Raw genomic sequence first — 24,536 nt, 5'->3', positions numbered from 1 at the left:
GCACCTACAAGATGGCGCCATTCCTTTTGCATCCTCTGACACGGAGTCTATAGTGCTGTGTGCAGGGTCTCTCTTGGCTCTGCACCCTGTGGAGAAGAGCAAAAAGCCTGCGGTTAGTGCCACAGATATCAAGGAGGATACACTCTGCAACGCTGATTACCCGGCACGCTTCTGTAAGAATCCTGCATACACTGACATGGGACATAATGCATTTACTAAGCCGGGCTGGCTTTCTGAGGTGAAGGTCCTCACACAGGCTCATTCATTGTGTGTATTGCTTTCCCATACTGATATAGCTGATCTGGGCTCTCCAAATAATTCTCAACTCTCCTTTTGTCTGAGGGTAATGGTCTCAGACTCTGTTTTTTCACATGCCCCGTTACACTATGCATCCCAGCAAGCCCAGCTGGAATATTGCCCAGCAAAAATCATAGCGTGGTGGCCCACTAAAGGGAAATTGGCTGTTTACAGAGGTGACTTGATTAATCTGATTTCCCACAACTATCAATACCATTCACAAAGTTATCTGGATCTGTTTGGCTACCCTACTTCTAACAGTCTCTATATGAGAGAAGGCATCGGTTGAGATATTTGAACTCGCAGGACTGATTTAAGGGCTCAGATAGCTGATAGTGTGACTACCCACATGTTGTAGGATAAGATTTGAACTGCTTAGAGTATTACTAACACCTGCTTTTCTTATAATAGGACGCTAAGATAGAGATAAATGGAGTTAAAAGTTTAATATAACTGGTTTGCTATCACACTCTCCTGAGGGGATTAGCTTACTTTCACTAGAGTGCAAGATGATGTGAACTGATCTGATTAGCAGAAGCTATGCCCTTCTATAATGTTCTTATATTGTACTCCTTTTCCCATATTATTTTTATAAGAATTATTTTAACATATCTGCAAGTGTTTTTTCCTTTTTTGATATGTATTTATGCACAGTTATACTCTCTCTCTATTTGATAAATACAAGAAAATATATACGCATGCAAGCTCTGTAAGTCATAAAAAATATTACAGTACACCATACCTGTTACCATATACAGTGCAAAAGCCTGATTTAACACATCTCACACTTAGACCAGCCCATAGCTATGGCCGAGCTAGGAGGTGAAATGTTAATTTTGGTTACTTTATTGTGCTTTTTCTTTCTGTATTCAAAGTTATGATATATCCTGAAGAATGCCTTACACGGCTGCTCTTCTATAACCTAAAATACCAAATACCCTTTTATCCTATGGGCTGGATATTGTTTTACTATAAATTTTGCTATAGAGATTAGCATGCAGTCAATAGGAGAATCTAACTGTCTATAACCCAGGCATCTAGGTCTGCTGATACTTACTACTTGTTTAAAGTACAAAGTCTAACCCAGTGCCACTTGTTTATACGCACAGAAATCTAATTAGACTCCATAATAGCACATGGGTAGAGATTATTATACCAAATGTATGCAGCAAGTAGCGTTACAGGACTGTTTTAACGAATTCACTAATGCATTTATTTAGTTACTTTTGAGCCCCTGTACCTTCACTTCTCAGCAATTTTCGACCAATTATGTCCAATTTCTTAGGTCCCAATGCTAACTGGTACAAACGTTATATTATATGCCTCTTATTAGACATAGACAGCTTTGTCTGTAATTTACATCTTTAAATTATTCAGCTTGAGTTTTTGTCCTTTTGTATAGGATATTTTTTATTTTATTTTTTTCTCTTACATTATAATTTATTAGGTATACCTCTCTCTGTTTGTTTACATCAGATAGCACACGATTAATAGTAGGTTTCCTCTACTAATAAATGACACTGATATTTACCATACCCACTAAATGACATTGGTTACAATAGATATAGATAATTGACAATATTTTGAGTACATATTGCTCAATATCATTTTGACAATTATATCATATGCTCGTAGCTATAGTAAAGTTATTTATGCTGCCTAATATTCTTCTCTAGAGATGTAGTGTTTATATCATTCTCAGAAAAGGTGGCTCTGATTTGTATATATTCCCCTGAGCTGTCCATTCTTTCGTATAGCCATTTGGCACTTTGCCTCACAAAAGCTATCAGATTTGTGTTGAGATTTCGGATGTCTAAAATAAGTCAGACAGAAATATTTTAACACTAGATATGAATCTTGAAAGTCACATTCCTGTCAGTTTTATGCCTCAGGCCCAAATCCCAATTAGCTCCCACATGGCAACAGAGTCATAATATTTAAATATGTACGGTATACTCAGGTAAACTACCTACAGAAACTAATTTAGATAGATTACCGTTAGTCATGTATCTTTATGTGAAGAATCGCTTGTTTTAACGCATAGTATGTTCTATTAACATTAGTTCAACGGATACCATATGGTTTCCAGAGAGGTTCCTTAATGCAAAATCTGAACTAGAGTTATAGGAACTATATTTCTGATACCTCCGCCCCCCCTTCTTTTCCCCTTTCTTCCATGCTCCGAGTGGTGCTTACCCGCTGACTTTTTACCTATTCCCCCCAAGCTATCATTAAGCCCAAAAGCGGCTATTCTCCAGACTAACATATCGATTCTTTTATTACACTTAAAAGGGTCCATGAGTGGCCTTCTAATTAGTCTGACAAATTAAGATTGAAAAATGATAAAATAGAGGTTGATTAGCCTCGCTCTCCTATATTTGTACGCTGTTTTACAAATGTTCTTGTTCTATATATGTTGACATGTTTACTATTGACAATATGAGGCGATGTTTCTTTTCTTTTCTTTTGTATGTATTATAAAACCTCAATAAAAAAATTATTTAAAAAAAAAAAATTGGCCGATTATTGCTACTGCAAGATCAGATATCTGGTTAATTTTCTAAAAGTTCCCCCAATAGGCATGAAAATAAAGAGTCTCTTAAAAAAATAATGCACAGAGCAGTTTAAAGGGGTTAGAAGTGGCGGGTGTGTGGTCTGAAAAGTGCCTTTACATTGCGGACTATGAGTACTGTGTGTTCCCTGTAAATATATATGTATATTTACGTGTTAATGTGTGTATATATACATATTAACAGATAAATAAATATATATAAATGCATATACATATATATTTACACTTTGCTGCACTAGTTCTCATGTCTTATCTCGTGAACGTAATGCTTCAATGCAATGCGAATGCAAGGTCGCATTTGCATTGCACCTAACTCGTAATACCAGTGCACATTTGCATGCGCTGGTATTAGTCAGTGGAGCGCAAATATCGCTTTAGCAAAAGCAATATTTTGCTCTCCACTTGTAATCTGGCCCAATAGCAGCAATGTTTCTGTGCTCCACTTGTAATCTAGACCTGCGCGTTTAACCCCACAAAAGGTTTAAATACTGAATTCCACTCAGGATTCGTAATTTTTAGCAGGAAATGGCAGGTAGAACCATCATAAGTGGCATATGTACATACCTGTCAGTCACTAGCTGTGTCGTGCTTAGGTGTAGCAATGCATTGCATCCGTATTTAAAGGGACAGTATACACTCATTTTCATATAACTGCATGTAATAGACACTACTATAAAGAATAAGATGCACAGATACTGATATAAAAATCCAGTATAAAACTGTTTAAAAACCTACTTAGAAGCTCTCAGTTTAGCTCTGTTGAAAAGGTAGTTGGAAAGCCCACTGCAAGTGGCAAATAAGACACTCCCCCCCTCCCCCTTCTTTTGCATATGAAAAGACCCTTTACACAAACAGGAGCAAGTTGGAGAAGGTAGCTGACGGTATTCACATAAATCTTTGGGGCTTGGTTAGGAGTCTGAAAATCAGAGCAATGTTATTTAAAAATAAGCAAAATTATACATTTAAAAAAAAAAAAAAAACTTTATGGGCTTTATAAACAGATCATCTACAAAACATTTATGCAAAGAAAAAAATGAGTGTATAATGTCCCTTTAAGCCCTAGTTAGACACAAGCATTATTGCAATAATAAAACACTCTAGCACATGTTCTAGCCATATCTGGGCTTTATTTGCTTATTCTAAACACTGTAGATTGTAGGTTCTTGGCAACCAGCCTATCCTTATTTTGTATTAACTTGCTTTGATTGTTTTATGTATTAGTATTTCTTTTTTTTTATCTCTAATCATTGTCATTCTGTACCCCTACTCATATACATAGTGCTATAAGATTTGGTAACGCTTTACAAATAAATTGTAATAGTAATATAAATAAATCAATAATATAGCTTACATTACCTTGGAGTTTACCATAGATGCCTTTGGTAATTGTATTTTTAAAAAGAAACAATGTACTTAGGCAAGCAGCTGTATTCAAAGCTGTTGCAGAAACACCATACAATAACACTATATAACCTCACCATGATGTTGATTTCTGTTTCCTCCTCTTGTTTACATAGTTTTTCTATAACCAATACTGCAGTATTGAAATTTTTCAATATAGATGGTAATTCCAATAAGGAAAAACAGCTATCTCAAATGACAAGTAAAAGTAAATGGAGTTTTTTTGTACCCAATTTAATACACTCCAGCAGGAAAATATAAAATAAGGAACATATTAAAGGGGAGAAAGTTTATAGTAAAATATCCCTTTAATATAATTTGAAGGAATAAAAAATTATCCTGGGTATTCATGATTGTGGTTATTCTTTTAAAAAAGACAACAAAGCCCTTTATACAAAGACCCTTACCTGAATCCAAAAATTGCATGGGTGGCTCTTTGGTTCTCTGGCTGGGTCATAACTCTCATTAAAGGGACAGTCAAGTCCAAAAAAAAACATTCATGATTTGAATAGGGCATGTCATTTTAAACAACTTTGCAATTAACTTTTATCACCAATTTTGCTTTGTTCTCTTGGTATTCTTAGTTGAAAGCTAAATTTAGGAGGTTCATATGCTAATTTCTTAGACCTTGAAGGCCGCCTCTAATCTGAATGCATTTTGACAGTTTTTTACCACTAGAGGGCATTAGTTCATGTGTTTCATATAGATAACATTGAGCTCACGCACGTGAAGTTACCTAAGAGTGACCATTGATTGGCTAAAATGCAAGTCTGTCAAAAGAACTGAAATAAGGGGGCAGTTTGCAGAGGCTTAGATACAAGGTAATTACAGAGGCAAAAAGTGTATTATTATAACTGTGTTGGTTATGCAAAAGTGGGGAATGGGTAATAAAGGGATTATCTATCTTTTTACAAAAATTCTGGTGTTGACTGTCCCTTTGATGTTCAACTCCTGCTTTAACATAAAAAAAAGGCTTTTAAAATAAAAGTATAATCAAATGTTTCATGATTTGGTATCAACTATTTGCAAAGACAAGTTTTCCCATTAGCCTGATACATATGGAAATTAGGCTATCGGTTACAGCAAATATAATTGTCATTTCAGAGTGACGTGAAAATCTTCAGTAAGCCATGAAAGTATCTTATTTTGGTACATTTTGCGAAATGTCTATTAATAAATAATCTTGACTTCCCCTGCTATTTTAGTAAAGAAGTTGACATGCCATTTAGAATTTGATTGCTATATTAATAATTCTCTGTGATAAAACTGAGTGCTAAATTATTTAAGAGACTTTAGAAAGGTTAAATAAATACCCATAAACATTAAAACTATTATAGGTGCTGGATGCAATCTGCATTTTGAAATATAAAATTGCATATGTGCACATTAGTATACAGCTGTGCTGTTTTTCCCAAATGATTACTTTATTCCAATTCTCTGTATAAAGAGAATTTTATATAGTTTCATTAGTATTGATGAGAAGATTATAGGCATGTGAACTGAGAGAGTAGCATTATTTTTCACATTGATCCATTTTTTGCACATCAAAATACCAGTGAACTATAACAAATTGGATGTGCAGAATATTTGATAACTCCAATAAAAAAGGTATCTCTGCCTAAAGAGTCTAGAATATTTGTAGTAAAATAAATGCCAACAATATTTATTTCGAACTCTGCAACATGGGGCCCGATCCGATATGCAGCATCGCCTGCAAAAGCCGGCGACGCTGAAATTTGCGCTGGTTTGGTATCCTATATACGGCGTAACATAGAAGTTATGCCCGTATATTTCTGCCGTCTCCCGTAGTTTTTTGGGCCATAGGCAGGTATACCAAACCAGCGCAGTTTGGTATCCAATATACAGCGTAAGGACTTAACGTGGCGAAAATGGAGAAATCTTACTCCATTTTCACCTCGCCACAAAATGCAGCCGTAGTAAGCCTTACGCTGTCTATTGGATCTCCGTAACTCCCTAAAATGCCTGCTAAATAAACCTAACACCTAACGCATGCACAATGTCTATCTACCTGTCAACCGCGATCCCCCGCCGCAATCCCTAATAAAGTTTTTAACCCCTAAACCGCCGCACACGGACCCCGCCGCCACCTACAATAAAAGTATAACCCCCTAATGTGATCCCCCTACACCGTCGCAAGCTACATTACATACCCCCTAATGTGAGTCCCTTACACCGCCACCATCTATCTTACCTACCCCCTAAAGTGAGCCCCTACCCCGCCTCCATCTATCTTACCTACCCCCTAAAGTGAGCCCCTACCTCGCCGCCATCGATCTTACCTACCCCCTAAAGTGAGCCCCTACCCCGCCGCCATCTATCTTACCTACCCCCTAAAGTGAGCCCCTACCCCACCGCCATCTATCTTACCTACCCCCTAAAGTGAGCCCCCTACCCCACCGCCATCTATCTTACCTACCCCCTAAAGTGAGCCCCTTACACCGCCGCCATCTATTTTAAAAATATTAACCCCTAATTTCATCCCCCTACACCGCCACCAGCTATATTAACTATATTAACCCTAATTATATTAGGGTTAATATAGTTAATATAGTTATTATATTATATATATTAACTATATTAACCCTAATTATATTAGGGTTAATAAAGTTAATATCGTTATTATATTCCAGAGAGACAAGAGTTAGGATTAAAGAACACCTATATGACATAGATAAAGGTAGAGCCACAACAGGAGTCTCAAAACATTTTATATTTGAACATAGGGGAGATACCAGTACGTTTACCTGGATGATTATTGATTTGGTAATGAAACAGCCCAGGGGTGGTAATAGGGTACATGCCCTCTTCAGAAAGGAGGCCTACTGGATTTTTACGCTTAGGACGCGTAAACCAAATGGCCTAAACATAGATGGAGATATTATCAACTTCTGGGAGTAAATATGTAGTAAGATGGGCTATACATAGTAAATGGATGTAATGTTGAGAATAATTGTTATTAACCACTTACTCTATACCGAACACGAACAAAAGCTAAATATCAGGGAATAGGCAGTGTCCCTCACAAAATAAGGATCAAGGTATCTAACTTGTTTATATGCTTACACAACATATATATATATATATATATATATATATATATATATATATATATATATGTACTTATTGTTCTAGTAGATATGTAGTACTGAACAAGACTAAGAAGGATTTAAAATATATTTAGTGAAAGTATGTAAAATCACAAGTAGAGAATTTACATCGTAGTTAGTTAGGGGTTTATTGCACTGTAATATTGTGTGTTTTCCGTTTTATAATTTAATTGATGATGTTGATCTGCTGTCCCTTTAAGTCTCCTTACTACAACTTTCAGTGAGAAAAGAGGCAACCAATGAGAATGTGAGGGAGCGTATTTAAGCTCCACAGGTGCTAGTCAGATTAAGTCTATGAATAAGGCTAGATAGCCGAAACGCGTCAGACTGACAGGTTTCTCACTGAATTTTTATGGTTTTAACATGTGTGCCGTGGATTTTTTAACCTAATTTGAATAAAGGATACGTTTTAACTTTTGGAGTGCAGTTATCACTTGACTTTTATCGTTATTATATTATATATATATTAAGTATAATAACCCTATCTAACTCTAACATCCCTAACTAAATTCTTATTAAAATAAATCTAATTAATATTAATATTATTAATTAAAATATTCCTATTTAAATCTAAATACTTACCTATAAAATAAACCCTAAGATAGCTACAATATAATTAATAATTACATTGTAGCTATTTTAGGGTTTATATTTATTTTACAGGTAACTTGGTATTTATTTTAACTAGGTACAATTGCTATTAAATAGTTAATAACTATTTAATAGCTACCTAGTTAAAATAATTACCAATTTACCTGTAAAATAAATCCTAACCTAAGTTACAAATACACCTACACTATCAATAAATTAAACTACAAATATCTAAACTAAAATACAATAAAATAATCTAAACTAAATTACAAAAAAAACAAACACTAAATTACAAAAAATTAAAAAAGATTACAAGATTTTTAAGCTAATTACACCTATTCTAAGCCCCCTAATAAAATAATAAAGCCCCCCAAAATAAAAAAATTTCCCTACCCTATTCTAAATTTAAAAAGTTCAAAGCTCTTTTACCTTACCAGCCTTTAAAAGGGCCTTTTGCGGAGCATGCTCTTTTACCTGTAAAAGAAAAACAAAATACCACCCCCCAACATTACAACCCACCACCCACATACCCCTATTCTAAACCCACCCAAACCCCCCTTAAAAAAGCTAACATTACCCCCCTGAAGATCTCCCTACCTTGTCTTCACCCAGCCGGGCCGAACTCTTCATCCGATCCGGGCCATGTCCAATCAAGCGGCAGTGAAGTCTTCTTCCATCCGGGCGATGCCTTCAATCAAGCGGCAGTGAAGTCTTCTTCCATCCGGCGATGTCTTCTTCCATCCGGCGATGTCTTCAAGCAAAGCAACATCTTCAATCTTCTTTCTTCGCTCCTCCGCCGCGGAGCATCCATCCGGCACGACGACTTCCCGATGAATGAGGTACCTTTAAATGACGTCATCCAAGATGGCGTACGTCGAATTCCGATTGGCTGATAGGATTCTTCAGCCAATCGGAATTAAGGTAGAAAAAAATTGAACTTGAATCTGATTGGCTGATTCAATCAGCCAATCAGATTTTTCTACCTTAATTCCGATTGGCTGATAGAATCCTATCAGCCAATCGGAATTCGACGGACGCCATCTTGGATGACTTCATTTAAAGGTACCTCATTCGTTGGGAAGTCGTCGTGCTGGATGGATGCTCAACGGCAGAAGAGCGAAGAAAGAAGATTGAAGATGCCGCTTTGCTTGAAGATGCCGCTTTGCTTGAAGACATCGTCGGATGGAAGAAGACATCGCCGGATGGAAGAAGACTTCACTGTTGCTTGATTGAAGACATCGCCCGGATGGAAGAAGACTTCGCTGCCGCTTTATTGGACATTGCCCGGATCGGATGAAGAGTTCGGCCCGGCTGGGTGAAGACAAGGTAGGGAGATCTTTAGGGGGGTAGTGTTAGGTTTTTTTAAGGGGGATTTGGGTGGGTTTAGAATTTGGGTGGTGGGTTGTTGCATCTGAGTCAGAAGATACTTCAGGAAAATCGCTGTCTAGTGCTGGAACTACCAAAGCTAAGTGTATCTGCTGTAAACTTTTGGTAGCTATTCCTCAGGCTGTTGTTTGTATTAATTGTCATGACAAACTTGTTAAAGCAGATAATATTTTCTTTAGTAATGTACCATTGCCTGTTGCAGTTCCCTCAACATCTAAGGTGCAGAATGTTCCTGATAACATAAGAGATTTTGTTTCTGAATCCATCAAGAAGGCTATGTCTGTTATTTCTCCTTCTAGTAAACATAAAAAATCTTTTAAAACTTCTCTCTCTACAGATGAATTTTTAAATGAACATCATCATTCTGATTCTGATGACTCTTCTGGTTCAGAGGATTCTGTCTCAGAGATTGATGCTGATAAATCTTCATATTTATTTAAAATGGAATTTATTCGTTCTTTACTTAAAGAAGTACTAATTGCTTTAGAAATAGAGGATTCTGGTCCTCTTGATACTAATTCTAAACGTTTAGATAAGGTATTTAAATCTCCTGTGGTTATTCCAGAAGTTTTTCCTGTTCCTAATGCTATTTCTGAAGTAATTTCCAGAGAATGGGATAAATTGGGTAATTCATTTACTCCTTCTAAACGTTTTAAGCAATTATATCCTGTGCCGTCTGACAGATTAGAATTTTGGGACAAAATCCCTAAAGTCGATGGGGCTATTTCTACCCTTGCTAAACGTACTACTATTCCTACGTCAGATGGTACTTCATTTAAAGATCCTTTAGATAGGAAAATTGAATCCTTTCTAAGAAAAGCTTATCTGTGTTCAGGTAATCTTCTTAGACCTGCTATATCTTTGGCTGATGTTGCTGCAGCTTCAACTTTTTGGTTGGAGACTTTAGCGCAACAAGTAGCAGATCATGATTCATTATCAGTTCCTGAGATTCTCTTTTCTGGACAAGCATTACCAGTTTGTGGCTCTGCCGTTTGGCCTAGCTACAGCTCCAAGAATTTTTACAAAGGTTCTCGGTGCCCTTCTGTCTGTAATCAGAGAACAGGGTATTGTGGTATTTCCTTATTTGGACGATATCTTGGTACTTGCTCAGTCTTTACATTTAGCAGAATCTCATACGAATCGACTTGTGTTGTTTCTTCAAGATCATGGTTGGAGGATCAATTCACCAAAAAGTTCATTGATTCCTCAGACAAGGGTAACCTTTCTGGGTTTCCAGATAGATTCAGTGTCCATGACTCTGTCTTTAACAGACAAGAGACGTCTAAAATTGATTTCAGCTTGTCGAAACCTTCAGTCACAATCATTCCCTTCGGTAGCCTTATGCATGGAAATTCTAGGTCTTATGACTGCTGCATCGGACGCGATCCCCTTTGCTCGTTTTCACATGCGACCTCTTCAGCTCTGTATGCTGAATCAATGGTGCAAGGATTACACAAATATATCTCAATTAATATCTTTAAAACCGATTGTACGACACTCTCTAACGTGGTGGACAGATCACCATCGTTTAATTCAGGGGGCTTCTTTTGTGCTTCCGACCTGGACTGTAATTTCAACAGATGCAAGTCTCACAGGTTGGGGAGCTGTGTGGGGATCTCTGATGGCACAAGGAGTTTGGGAATCTCAGGAGGTGAGATTACCGATCAATATTTTGGAACTCCGTGCAATTTTCAGAGCTCTTCAGTCTTGGCCTCTTCTGAAGAGAGAATCGTTCATTTGTTTTCAGACAGACAATGTCACTACTGTGGCATACATCAATCATCAAGGAGGGACTCACAGTCCTCTGGCTATGAAAGAAGTATCTCAAATTCTGGTTTGGGCGGAATCCAGCTCCTGTCTAATCTCTGCGGTTCATATCCCAGGTATAGACAATTGGGAAGCGGATTATCTCAGTCGCCAAACGTTGCATCCGGGCGAATGGTCTCTTCACCCAGAGGTATTTCTTCAGATTGTTCAAATGTGGGAGCTTCCAGAAATAGATCTGATGGCGTCTCATCTAAACAAGAAACTTCCCAGGTATCTGTCCAGATCCCGGGATCCTCAGGCGGAAGCAGTGGATGCATTATCACTTCCTTGGAAGTATCATCCTGCTTATATCTTTCCGCCTCTAGTTCTTCTTCCAAGAGTAATCTCCAAGATTCTGAAGGAATGCTTGTTTGTTCTGCTGGTAGCTCCGGCATGGCCTCACAGGTTTTGGTATGCGGATCTTGTCCGGATGGCCTCTTGCCATCCGTGGACTCTTCCGCTACGACCAGACCTTCTGTCGCAAGGTCCTTTTTTCCATCAGGATCTCAAATCCTTAAATTTAAAGGTATGGAGATTGAACGCTTGATTCTTGGTCAAAGAGGTTTCTCTGACTCTGTGATTAATACTATGTTACAGGCTCGTAAATCTGTATCCAGAGAGATATATTATAGAGTCTGGAAGACTTATATTTCTTGGTGTCTTTCTCATCATTTTTCTTGGCATTCTTTTAGAATTCCGAGAATTTTACAGTTTCTTCAGGATGGTTTAGATAAAGGTTTATCCGCAAGTTCTTTGAAAGGACAAATCTCTGCTCTTTCTGTTCTTTTTCACAGAAAGATTGCTAATCTTCCTGATATTCATTGTTTTGTGCAAGCTTTGGTTTGTATAAAACCTGTCATTAAGTCAATTTCTCCTCCTTGGAGTTTGAATTTGGTTCTGGGGGCTCTTCAAACTCCTCCGTTTGAACCTATGCATTCATTGGACATTAAATTACTTTCTTGGAAAGTTTGGTTCCTTTTGGCAATCTCTTCTGCCAGAAGAGTTTCTGAATTATCTGCTCTTTCTTGTGAGTCTCCTTTTCTGATTTTTCATCAGGATTAAGCGAGTGTTGCGAACTTCTTTTGAATTTTTACCTAAAGTTGTGAATTCTAACAACATTAGTAGAGAAATTGTGGTTCCTTCATTATGTCCTAATCCTAAGAATTCTAAGGAGAAATCATTGCATTCTTTGGATGTTGTTAGAGCTTTGAAATATTATGTTTAAGCTACTAAGTCTTTCCGAAAGACTTCTAGTTTATTTGTTATCTTTTCTGGTTCTAGAAAAGGCCAGAAAGCTTCTGCCATTTCTTTGGCATCTTGGTTGAAATCTTTAATTCATCTTGCCTATGTTGAGTTGGGTAAAACTCCGCCTCAAAGGATTACAGCTCATTCTACTAGGTCAGTTTCTACTTCCTGGGCGTTTAGGAATGAAGCTTCGATTGATCAGATTTGCAAAGCAGAAACTTGGTCCTCTTTGCATACTTTTACTAAATTCTACCATTTTGATGTATTTTCTTCTTCTGAAGCAGTTTTTGGTAGAAAAGTACTTCAGGCAGCGGTTTCAGTTTGAATCTTCTGCTTATGTTTTTCATTAAACTTTATTTTGGGTGTGGATTATTTTCAGCAGGAATTGGCTGTCTTTATTTTATCCCTCCCTCTCTAGTGACTCTTGCATGGAAAGATCCACATCTTGGGTAATCATTATCCCATACGTCACTAGCTCATGGACTCTTGCTAATTACATGAAAGAAAACATAATTTATGTAAGAACTTACCTGATAAATTAATTTCTTTCATATTAGCAAGAGTCCATGAGGCCCGCCCTTTTTTGGGGTGGTTATGATTTTTGTATAAAGCACAATTATTCCAATTCCTTATTTTATATGCTTTCGCACTTTTTTATCACCCCACTTCTTGGCTATTCGTTAAACTGAATTGTGGGTGTGGTGAGGGGTGTATTTATAGGCATTTTGAGGTTTGGGAAACTTTGCCCCTCCTGGTAGGAATGTATATCCCATACGTCACTAGCTCATGGACTCTTGCTAATATGAAAGAAATGAATTTATCAGGTAAGTTCTTACATAAATTATGTTTTTTCAGCCCAACATCAGTGTTTATTAAAGGGATAATCTAATATTAAATCGCATTCTCTAATTTGTAAAAAAAAAAATTTTTTGTATTTGACCCAGATAAGGTCCCAGCAAAAGGATTAAACGTATAGTAAAGTTCTGCTTGGGACCTTCAATCTGCAGTTTCTGAGCAGAACATCTGCAGTGATTGGTGGGGTTGTGCAAACAACCATTCTGATTGGTTGACTGGCTGTGTGTGGCTAATGAGCCCAATCAGGACTTTACCTATGTGTTTAATCCATTTGCATGGGTAAAGCAATGTGAAAACCATGATTCTTTCATGATTCAGAAAGAGTGTACAAATTTAAACAATGTTTAAACAACTTTCCAATTTACTTGTATTAAATGTACTTTAGGTAGGTAGGATCAGGAGCACACACTTGTCTGAACCTCTATATGGCAGCAGTTTTGCAAAAATGCTTTTAACAATATTGTACATTGTTGAAACACTGCTAACATCTAGTTCTCGAAACCATACATCAAACGTGCACATTTTGCTACCTACCTAGATATTATCTTCAACAAACAATACTTTGAAAATGATTTAAATTTGATGTGTTTTTTTATTGTATGCTCTATCTTAGGGGTTTTCAAACCTGTCGTCCTCCCTAACAGGCCAGATTTTTAGGATTACCTTGGGTGAGAGCAGGTTAATAACCATGTCTACTAATCAGCTGATTATTTCACCTGTGCTTCAGTTTAGATATCCATAAAATCTGGCCTGTTTGGGAGGCCTGAGGACAGGTTTGAAAACACATACTCTATCTGAATCATGAATGAAAAATGTGGGGTTTCATGTCCCTTTAAAGATTCTTATCTATGGTCAGTAATGCAAAAATCACATGCTATAACAAAATACAGAATGCATTTTTTTATTACAATGTCCCTTTAAAGGACCAGTCAACACAATAACAATAATAACAAGACAATGCAATAGCACTTAGTCTGAACTTCAAATGAGTAGTAGATTTTTTTTCTGACAATTTTAAAAGTTATGACTATTTCCACTCCCCCTGTACCATGTGACATCCATCAGCCAATCACAAATGCATACACGTACCATGTGACAGCTATCAGCCATTCACAAATGCAAACACACTTATTCTTGCACATGCTCAGTAGGAGCTGGTGACTCAAAAAGTTTAAATATATAAAGACTGTGCACGTTTAGTTAATGGAAGTAAATTGGAAAGTTGTTCAAAATAGCATGCTCTATCTGAATAATGAAAGTTTAATTTTGATTGAGTGTCCCTTTAATGTTTCAGACATATGTGTTATTAAAGCTACACAAACCTTATATTATATATAGGGTAGTAAATAGGTAGGTTGTGTTGAAGACAGTAGAGCAGACTCATTTGTAATCAGCCCTATTTACTCTGTGACAATAACACGTGCTGTAGTGTGGTGGCGAAGATTAGGGATGGGCGAATGTGCAAATTTTCGAATTTCGAATGTAGAACGAATGTTATTACCGAAATTCGAATTCTAAATTCGAATGTCGATAAGAACGAATATTCTTAAAAATTCGAAAATCGAATGTCATTTACAGTTTTCGAATGTCACTTTCGAATTCGAATGTTTATAATTATATCGAATGTCTACATTCGAAATTCGAATTTTTCGAATTCGAATATAAATTAAAATTTTTTGAATTCGAATATAAATTCGAAATTTTCGAATTCGAATATTGCATAATTCGAATATTACATTTAAAAGCATTAGAAATACTATTACAATCTAAATTCAAATTTTTCGAATTCGAATACACGTATTGCATAATTCGAATATTACATTTAAAGAAAAAGCATTAGAAATACTATTACAATCTAAATTCGAATTTTTCGAATTTGAATACACGTATTGCATAATTCGAATATTACATTTAAAGAAAAAGCATTAGAAATACTATTACAATCTAAAATGCGAATTTTTCGAATTCGAATATTGCATAATTCGAATATTACATTTAAAGAAAAAGCATTAGAAATACTATTACAATCTAAATTCGAATTTTTCGAATTTGAATACACGTATTGCATAATTCGAATATTACATTTAAAGAAAAAGCATTAGAAATACTATTACAATCTAAATTCGAATTTTTCGAATTCGATTATTGCATAATTTGAATATTACATTTAAAGAAAAAGCATTAGAAATACTATTACAATCTAAATTCGAATTTTTCGAATTCGAATATTGCATAATTCGAATATTACATTTAAAGAAAAAGCATTAGAAATACTATTACAATCTAAATTCGAATTTTTCGAATTCGATTATTGCATAATTTGAATATTACATTTAAAGAAAAAGCATTAGAAATACTATTACAATCTAAATTCGAATTTTTCGAATTCGAATATTGCATAATTCGAATATTACATTTAAAGAAAAAGCATTAGAAATACTATTACAATCTAAATTCAAATTTTTCGAATTCGAATACACGTATTGCATAATTCGAATATTACATTTAAAAGCATTAGAAATACTATTACAATCTAAATTCAAATTTTTCGAATTCGAATACACGTATTGCATAATTCGAATATTACATTTAAAGAAAAAGCATTAGAAATACTATTACAATCTAAATTCGAATTTTTCGAATTCGATTATTGCATAATTTGAATATTACATTTAAAGAAAAAGCATTAGAAATACTATTACAATCTAAATTCGAATTTTTCGAATTCGAATATTGCATAATTCGAATATTACATTTAAAGAAAAAGCATTAGAAATACTATTACAATCTAAATTCGAATTTTTCGAATTCGAATATTGCATAATTCGAATATTACATTTAAAGAAAAAGCATTAGAAATACTATTACAATCTAAATTCGAATTTTTCGAATTCGAATATTTTCGAATGTAATCGTAAAATTCGAAACCGAACATTCGAAAATCGAATGTTAGAATGTTATGTAAACATTCGAAATTCGATTCGAACGAACGAATGTGTTAAAATTTGTGCCGTTTTTCGAATGTTGCGAAACATTCGCCCATCCCTAGCGAAGATATTGCAGTAATATCATTGTGATAATGTTACATCAACAATATTGCCAGCTAGCTGCTTATAGGTGCAGATGTATGCTTCTTGTCACTGGCTTTTTCTAGGTGTTCAGCTAGCCCCCAGTAGTACACTGTTACTGCTTCAACAAAGGATGCCAAGAGAGTGAAACAAATTTGAGAATAGGAGGGTTTTTTTTTAATTGCATGTTCTATCTGAATCATGAAAGAAACATTTTGGGTTTCATGTCCGTTTACCAGTCCACAAAATATCTGATTAGGATATATACATTGTCCCTATATCATCTGAAAATCTCATCATAAAATAAATTGGTAGTCAAGTCTTCCAGTTTGCTGATATTGAGCTAGATTACAAGTGGAGCACTATTTAGCGCTTTGCTAGAGCGCTAATTTTGCTAGAAGTAAACTTTTTGCATGTGTTAGGTTGTGCTGGTATTATGATTTGAAAGTAATGTTATCGTGCTTGGGCTAACCCAACAAGCACAAACAGCCGAACCTACAATATTGCACATGTGATAACCTATTCCCCCAAAGGACTCAATGGAGAAAAAAAGTGGGAAAAAAAATTAACAACCTATGAATGAATATACCCAAGTGCACTAACCTGACATAAAAAAATACAAACAGAAAAACAGAGTAGGCAATCCTCTTTCAAATGAAGGGGTTTGATCATCTGCAGTTGCTAAGGGAGCGGAGATTGAGGGACATGAATCACCTGCCCCCATCCAGCTCCCTTGCAGATACACTAATTCTGACCCTTTGTGATGTCACTACATGTTTGTGTGGATGTCACAGGCATGCCTATTGAAGGTTTGGAAATGCCACCCACTAGGCCACCAATGATACCCGGCCAGTAGTGTAAGGGATAGTCAAACACAGCCTCTTATCGTCAATCCCCCAGCATAACGAGAACAGTCATCATGTGCATTGAAACAGTTAAATAAACACATTCCTTCTGGGAAGCCTTTGAGGAATATGTATTGGGTCTTCCTGTTGAATTATCAGTATTTAAACATTTAAGACAAATGAAGTAAAAGCTGTTTAATATTATACTAAACACTAATATCATCTGTTCACTTATTACTAATGCTCATTAATACTCAATGAGTGTTAGCTGGAAGTGCCTGTCAACTAATGAACATTAATAGGAAGTTGTACCAATCAGCCAATGAGTGTTAGCAGGAAGTGCCTGTCAACTAATGAACATTTATAGGAAGTTGTACCAATCAGCCAATGAGTGTTAGCAGGAAGTGCCTGTCAACTAATGAACATTTATAGGAAGTTGTACCAATCAGCCAATGAGTGTTAGCAGGAAGTGCCTGTCAACTAATGAGCATTAATAGGAAGTAGTACCAATCAGCCAATGAGTGTTAGCAGGAAATGTTCCCAGGCAATAAGCATTAGTAGCTAGTGCACAATCTATACAGCAGCATTGTTTTCAGTTTAAATTTAAAACAAGCTCTTCACATTTCTTATGTAAAACAAAATAAAAAAATAACATATTTTGATGATATTACAGAAAATATTGTGTGGGTTGCTCCTTTAAATAGGAGAAGGTCAAAATCCAGATCTTTTTTTCTCCTGATCTCAATAGTCTCATTTTATTGGTGTTTTTCTCTTAGAGAACTTTCCATAAACTTCCATTAACTAATATGAAATAATGTCCTTACTCTCTGTCTTCTTTGTTATCCAAATTTCATTCCTGAGCCTTTTTAAAAGTCATAATATTAAAATAGATATGTATGTGAGAGCTTGTAATGCAGTGATTGTAAACTCTGATTAGATTTCATAAACATATTTGAACCTAGGTGAAAGCAATTTACTCTCACTGTTTCATAAAGTGAGAGGTTTGACATTTACAAGTAATACTATTTTATTAATTAAATATTTTTCCAAACCACTCTATTTTTATTATGCGTGTGTTAGATTTAGACAATAATTCATATATAGTCCATGTTCACCGACTTAAAAATGCACTCATACAAAATATAAATATATAGATTTTATTTTATTATTTGTACTTAGACATACAGGAAAAGTGGACACCTGATATGTTAATATCACTACGTGACAATTCTATATTATTGATTTATTGCATTAATATGTAATCACTTTTTGCTCTGCTGTAAGATTCCTTGGAGCCTGTATATACAGGGGTTGGAAAACATCATTATAGTTTACTATTCAAGGTAGAAAAGTTACTAGTCCAGAGGGAAAAGTTAATAGTCAACTGAATTTTGAAAATAAGAAAAATGCCACTTTTTTTATAAGGCATGAGCATATGTATGTTAGTGCAGACTACTTTATCTTTATCTTATAATTGAACATTGACTTGCATTTTTCGAGCTTTCATCCATTCAGAAACAGCTAGTTTTATTCTTCTGTACCAGTTCCCCAAATATAAAGCAGAGAAGGGTCATGTAAATTTGCCCTAAAATGCATCTAATAGGATCACAGATTTCTAATTCCTTCCAAATTCCTGAATTTTTTCTAGGCCAAAAGTGACATATATCAATGTGATTCAAGTATCAGTAGTACCTAATATATGTCAGGTGCCCATGACAACGTTATGCTCTGGTTATGGGAAATACAGTTCTTTGTATTAGATGAGACAATTCTCCACATTTGCATTCTAGGAATACGTACACCAACAGCTCTGTGTTCTTCTGCTCCAAAATCTTAGAATTTATTACATTCTCTATTCATCTTTTTTCAATTTCCATTCTAATTTTATTTCTTACAATATTCTAATTTCATACAAAACTAAACTATGCATCATTTACTAAGTTCTTTATGGTAACCACTTCAGTCATGCTGACATTGGGCGAGATTACATATGCTGTGTCGCCTGCACAAGCCGGCGTCGACAGTTGTTAGTCTTGTATTGCTATCACATATACGGCGCTGCATATAAATGCGGCACGTATATTTCACCCGTCATCGGCTAATTTTACTCCCATAAACTATCATAGAACTGTGTCACAAATTAGTATCATATATTCAGCGCAAGGACTTACACAGCGAAAATGGAGACATTTTACTCCATTTTCACCTCGCCACACACAGGCAGACGCAGCAAGCCTTGCTCTGAATATATAAGTTCTGTAAACTCCCTGGAAGTTCTAACTAACACCTAACGCATGCAAAATATCTACCTGCCAACTGTAATCCCCCCACCGCAATAACTAAATAAAATTTATTAACCCCTAATCCGCCAATCCCCCATCGCAATCTACCTAATAAATGTATTAACCCCTAATCTTTCATCCCCCACATCGCAAACTGCCTAATAAATGTATTAACCCCTAATCCACCATCCCCCCACATCGCAAACTGCCTAATAAAGCGATTGACCCCTAAACCGCGATCCCCCCACAACGCAATAAACCTAATTAACCTATTAACCCCTAAATCTCCCATACCCCCACAATGCAATAAACCTAATTAACCTATTAACCCCTAAACCGCCAACCCCCCACAACGCAATAAACCTAATTAACCTATTAAAACCTAAACTGCCAACCCCCCACAATACAATAAACTAATTTAATCACTAAGCCCCATAACCTAACAGCCCCTAAATTAACTCCAATTACATAAAATAATAAAATACTAAGTTAAAATTAAAATTCAAAATCCTAACAGTACGTAAAAGAAAACTGATTAAAATAAATAAATCTAAATTACAAAAAATAAAAGTCTAAAATTACAGAAAAAAAATAAACCAAAAGATCAAAAATAAAAAATTAAACCATATCTTATACCCCTATAAAAAAAGCTCCCCAAAATAAAAACATCCCCTAATCTAAATTAAACTACCAATTTCCCTTAAAAGTGCCTTTTGTAGAGCATTGCCCTAAGTTAATCAGCTCTTTTATATAAAAAAAATACTAAGTGCCCCCTAACAGTAAAACCCTTCAACCCCCCCAAATAAAAAAACTAACACTAAAAAAACCTAAGCTACCCATTGCCCCTAAAGGTGCATTTGTATGGGCATTGCTCTTAAAAGGGCAATCAGCTCTTTTGCAGCCCATGAAAATAACAAAATTCCCTAATCTAAAAAAAAGACACCCCCAAATAAAAAAATTCCTAAATCTAACCCCCAAATAGGTACTCACCATTCCTGAAGTCCGGCGGAGAAGGTCTTTTTCTGGGCGGTGCAGTTCTTCCAGGCAGCGACATCTTCCAGCGCGGGACCTTCTATCTTCATCCAGGGCAAAGACGGAGCGGAGGTGACTGCGGAGCAAGAACGCCGGCCGCGGAGTCATCCAGTGTGGAAGATCCTCTTCGTGTGATCATTGCCGCACACGGAGGATTAAATGCAAGGTACCCGTTTTATATTTGGATACCGTTGCATTCCTATTGGCTGAAATTTTCAAATCAGACAATAGGATGAGAGCTACTGAAATCCTATTGGCTGTTCAAATCGGCTGATTTGAAAATTTCAGCCAATAGGAATGCAAGGTACCCAAATATAAAATGAGTACCTTGCATTCAATACTCAGTGTGCGGCGACAATCGTACAAAGAGGATCCTTCATGCTGGATGGCTCTGCAGCCGGCGTTCTTGCTCTGCGGTCACCTCCGATGCGCTCTGCCTTCGCCCTGGATGAAGATAGAAGGTCCCCCCGCTGGAAGAAGATGTCGCTGCCTGGAAGAAGAACTTCACCGCCCAGAAAGAGACCTTCTCCGCCAGACTTCAGGAACGGTGGGTACCTATTTTTTTTTTTGTGGTGTCTTTATTTTTTAGATTAGGGATTTTTTATTTTAATTTTCATGGGCTGCAAAAGAGCTGATTGCCCTTTTAAGGGCAATTCCCATATAAATGTCCCTTTAGGGGCAATGGGTAGCTTAGGTTTTTTAGTGTTTTTATTTATTTTGGGGGGTTTGGTGGGTGGGGGGGGTTGCTGTTGGGGGGGACTTAGTATTTTTTATGTAAAAGAGCTGATTAACTTAGGGAAATGCTCTAAGCGCTATTGGTAGTTTAGATTAGGGGGGCTTTTTTATTTTCATAGGAGTATAAGATAAGGTTTAATTTTTTATTTTTGATAATTTGGTTTATTTTTTTCTGTAATTTTAGACTTTTTTTATTTTTTTGTAATTTTAGATTTTTTAAATTTAATCTTAGTTTTTTTTTTAAATTCTGCTAGGATTCTTTATTTTAATTTTAATTTATTATTTTATGTAATTGAGGTTAATTTAGGGGGTGTTAGCTTAGGGGGCTTAGTGATTAAATTAGTTTATTGCGTTGTGGAGTGTTGGCGGTATATGGGTTAATTAGGTTTATTGTGTTGTGGGAGGTTGGCGGTTTAGTGGTTAATAGATAATTAGGTTTATTGCATTGGGGGGGTTAGGGGTTAATATATTTATTAGGTAGATTGCGATGTGGAGGGTGGGGATGGCGGATATGGGGTTAATAAATGTATTAGTTAGATTGCGATGTGGGTGAATGGCGGATTAGGGGTTAATAGTTTAATTAGGTATATTGCGTTGTGAGGTTTAGGGGTTAATAACTTTATTGGTTGTGATGTGGGGTAATGGCGGATATAGGGGTTTTGACCTGTCAGATTATTTTTGGGAGGCGGGTTATACTTTTACGGGCGATTTAACTTTTTTTTTCTCTTATGCAACGGCAGTTTCTAAAATGCCGTAAGTCACTGGCGACTCCAGCAATGTGTATTTACTCACATTTCTGGACATCACCAGTTTATCCAACTTACAGCAGTATATGAACTGCCGGTGCAGTTTATGCGATTCCCGGATGTGCAAGTGGAAATTAGAGGGCGACACAAGTTTCAGCAGTTACGCAGAAACCTGCGCCGTATATGTAATCTCGCTCATTATGTTAATTTAGGTAAAACTCAAGCTTTATATTTGTAGATCTGCTCCAACTTGATAATTAAAATTGTAAACTCATCAGAGGAAGAAGTAATTGCGTTGTACTGCCCACTTATTCACAGAGCACTGCCTACTGTATGACTAATGTTGTAATCAATAACATTTGTTTGCTTTAACAGGGCAAGCATTGTACAGAAAAAAATCATTTACTTTCAAGATGAAGGATCCCTTACAAAAAGGATGTGTGAACCAGGTAAGAGAATTTTGTTTTGTTTTTCTCCTGGAAAACAGAGATGTTTTATTTCTGTATTAAGGCATTAAATATATATTATTTTAAATGTAGATTGTATAAGCTCTGTTGCATGTTCAACGATTCCTGAATTTGTAATCACTTCATGACTAGAGTGCAAGGTCAATATAGAAGGAAGAAAGGGTTTAGGTCTATAACAGATAATGTAGATAAATATTAACAAACATTCAAACATAGTATTGGGACTAAAAAGCCCAAAAAGTGCCAGTGGGAAAAAAAATCTCAATAAAATAAAAACACACACAACAATTTTGATTGGGTTGAAAAGGCAGGAGCCACTTTCTTAACAACAATAAATAACTATATATATATATAAGTTAACCAGAATTATAACCATAACAAGCACAAGTGCTTGCCCATATTTCAAACTTGCCAGCTAACACCAAATCCAGACATGTTCCAAATAGTATATTTCTCCCTCAATTCCAAGCAGGAGGTAGCCTCACAATTTCTTTCCACCAAAGCAGCCTGAACTAGTTGTGACTAGCTGTGATAGGGTGGATGGGAACTGCTTCTTTAAAGTTTAGTTCCAGATAGAGCTATTTCCTTTACCATATACATCTATTCACCTCCCCTCTAACCTGTCACTGACCAATGTAATAACAATGTAATAGTTTTACCATAAATTAACATTCTAATTGACATCCTTTAGTTGTGTACACATTTCACAGTTAAAAAGTATAGTATGTGCTGTGTGTTTCCTTTTTATTACACATGAAAACAGTCATGTTTGATAACGTCAACTCTAAGGGTAGCACAAAAGTAAGCAATGTAAGCAATCAAGTAATACTGCACAAAGCAGTCATAAAGAAGATCAATGTTGTTACAAAAACCGAAATAACCAAAAATTAAATTTTCGGCCGAAATTTCAGTGCATCCCTAATAGGAACATCACTGTCTAACTGTTCCGAGGCTAGGTATAGTCAATTATGGGCTAGATTACAAGTGGAGCTCTAATTTATTGTGTGCCAATAAACGGGCAAATTCCCCCATTTACAGGCACGCAATAAATAACCAGCCATTACAAGTGGCTGGTAATTGCTACCTACGAGCTTGTGATCAGATCTCTGGTTAATTTTCTTAATTTCCCCCAATTGGCCCCAAATGTAAGAGTCTTTTAGTTTTTTATTTAAAAAAATGTAGCATTTTTGTTAATAACAAAGAAACTGCACAAAGCAGTTTTTAGAGGTTAAAAGTAGCAGGTGTGGGGTGTTAGAAAAAAAAAAGAAAAAGTGTCGTTCATTGCGGTCTATGCGAACTGTGTGTTCCCTGTAAATATATATGTATAGAAACACATACATAAATATATATGTATATAATCATATACATATTAATTTAACATTTGCTGCACATCTCTGCGCAACGTACGCCCTTCGGTGCGCTAGGTTCTCATGCCGTGCAGCTAACTTGTAATGCCATTTGCATGCACTGGAATTACTAAGTGTAACGTAATTAGCGCTTTCGTGAAAACAATGTTTTTCACTCCACTTGTAATCTAGCCCAATATCGTGCCATACATGCATTTGAAAAACTTTTTTAGAGTTATAAAGAGTTTTCAAATGGATTTGATTGGCTTTGAATTTGAAAACACCATGAAAAGCCATATATTACAGCCACTTTTTTGCCTTGTAATTAAATTTTTACTGTCTTTCAGTGATACGAACATCATAAAAATCTAAAAAAAAAAACTACTATAATTCTGTGTTGCGTAAAATTTGGCATAATACTAGGGATGAGTGAATGTTTCTAAAAATTTGAAATTTAAAACGAATTTTGATACATTCGTTCGTTCTAATCGAATTTCGAATGTTTATATAACATTCTATTTTCAAATTTTCATTTTTGAATTTTTCAATAAAATTCAAAAATATTTGTTTGAATAATAGAATGTTTAGCTATGTATTAATTCAATTTCGAAATGAAATATTTTAATTCGAATGTGACATTCGAATTTGAATGTAAGATTCCAGTTTGAAATAGTATTTCTAGTCTACAACTATGTTTAATAAATGTAATATTCAAATTTGAATGCTACATTCGA

General features: G+C 35.7%; 1 protein-coding gene across 3 annotated transcripts in view; it reads left to right on the top strand.

The window, feature by feature from the left end:
• Window positions 1-24,536, top strand: part of SPON1 (spondin 1) — a 747,780-nt gene that overhangs the window by 261,093 nt on the left and 462,151 nt on the right. For all 3 annotated transcript variants that reach the window (XM_053720284.1, XM_053720283.1, XM_053720285.1), the window contains one exon: window positions 22,365-22,438. In XM_053720284.1, the coding sequence (XP_053576259.1) occupies window positions 22,365-22,438 (74 nt within the window). The remainder of the gene's footprint in view (window positions 1-22,364; window positions 22,439-24,536) is intronic.

This window comes from Bombina bombina, chromosome 7, assembly GCF_027579735.1.
Source record: "Bombina bombina isolate aBomBom1 chromosome 7, aBomBom1.pri, whole genome shotgun sequence".
Taxonomy (NCBI): Eukaryota; Metazoa; Chordata; class Amphibia; order Anura; family Bombinatoridae; genus Bombina; species Bombina bombina.
This window is presented reverse-complemented; position numbering and strand designations above follow the sequence as displayed.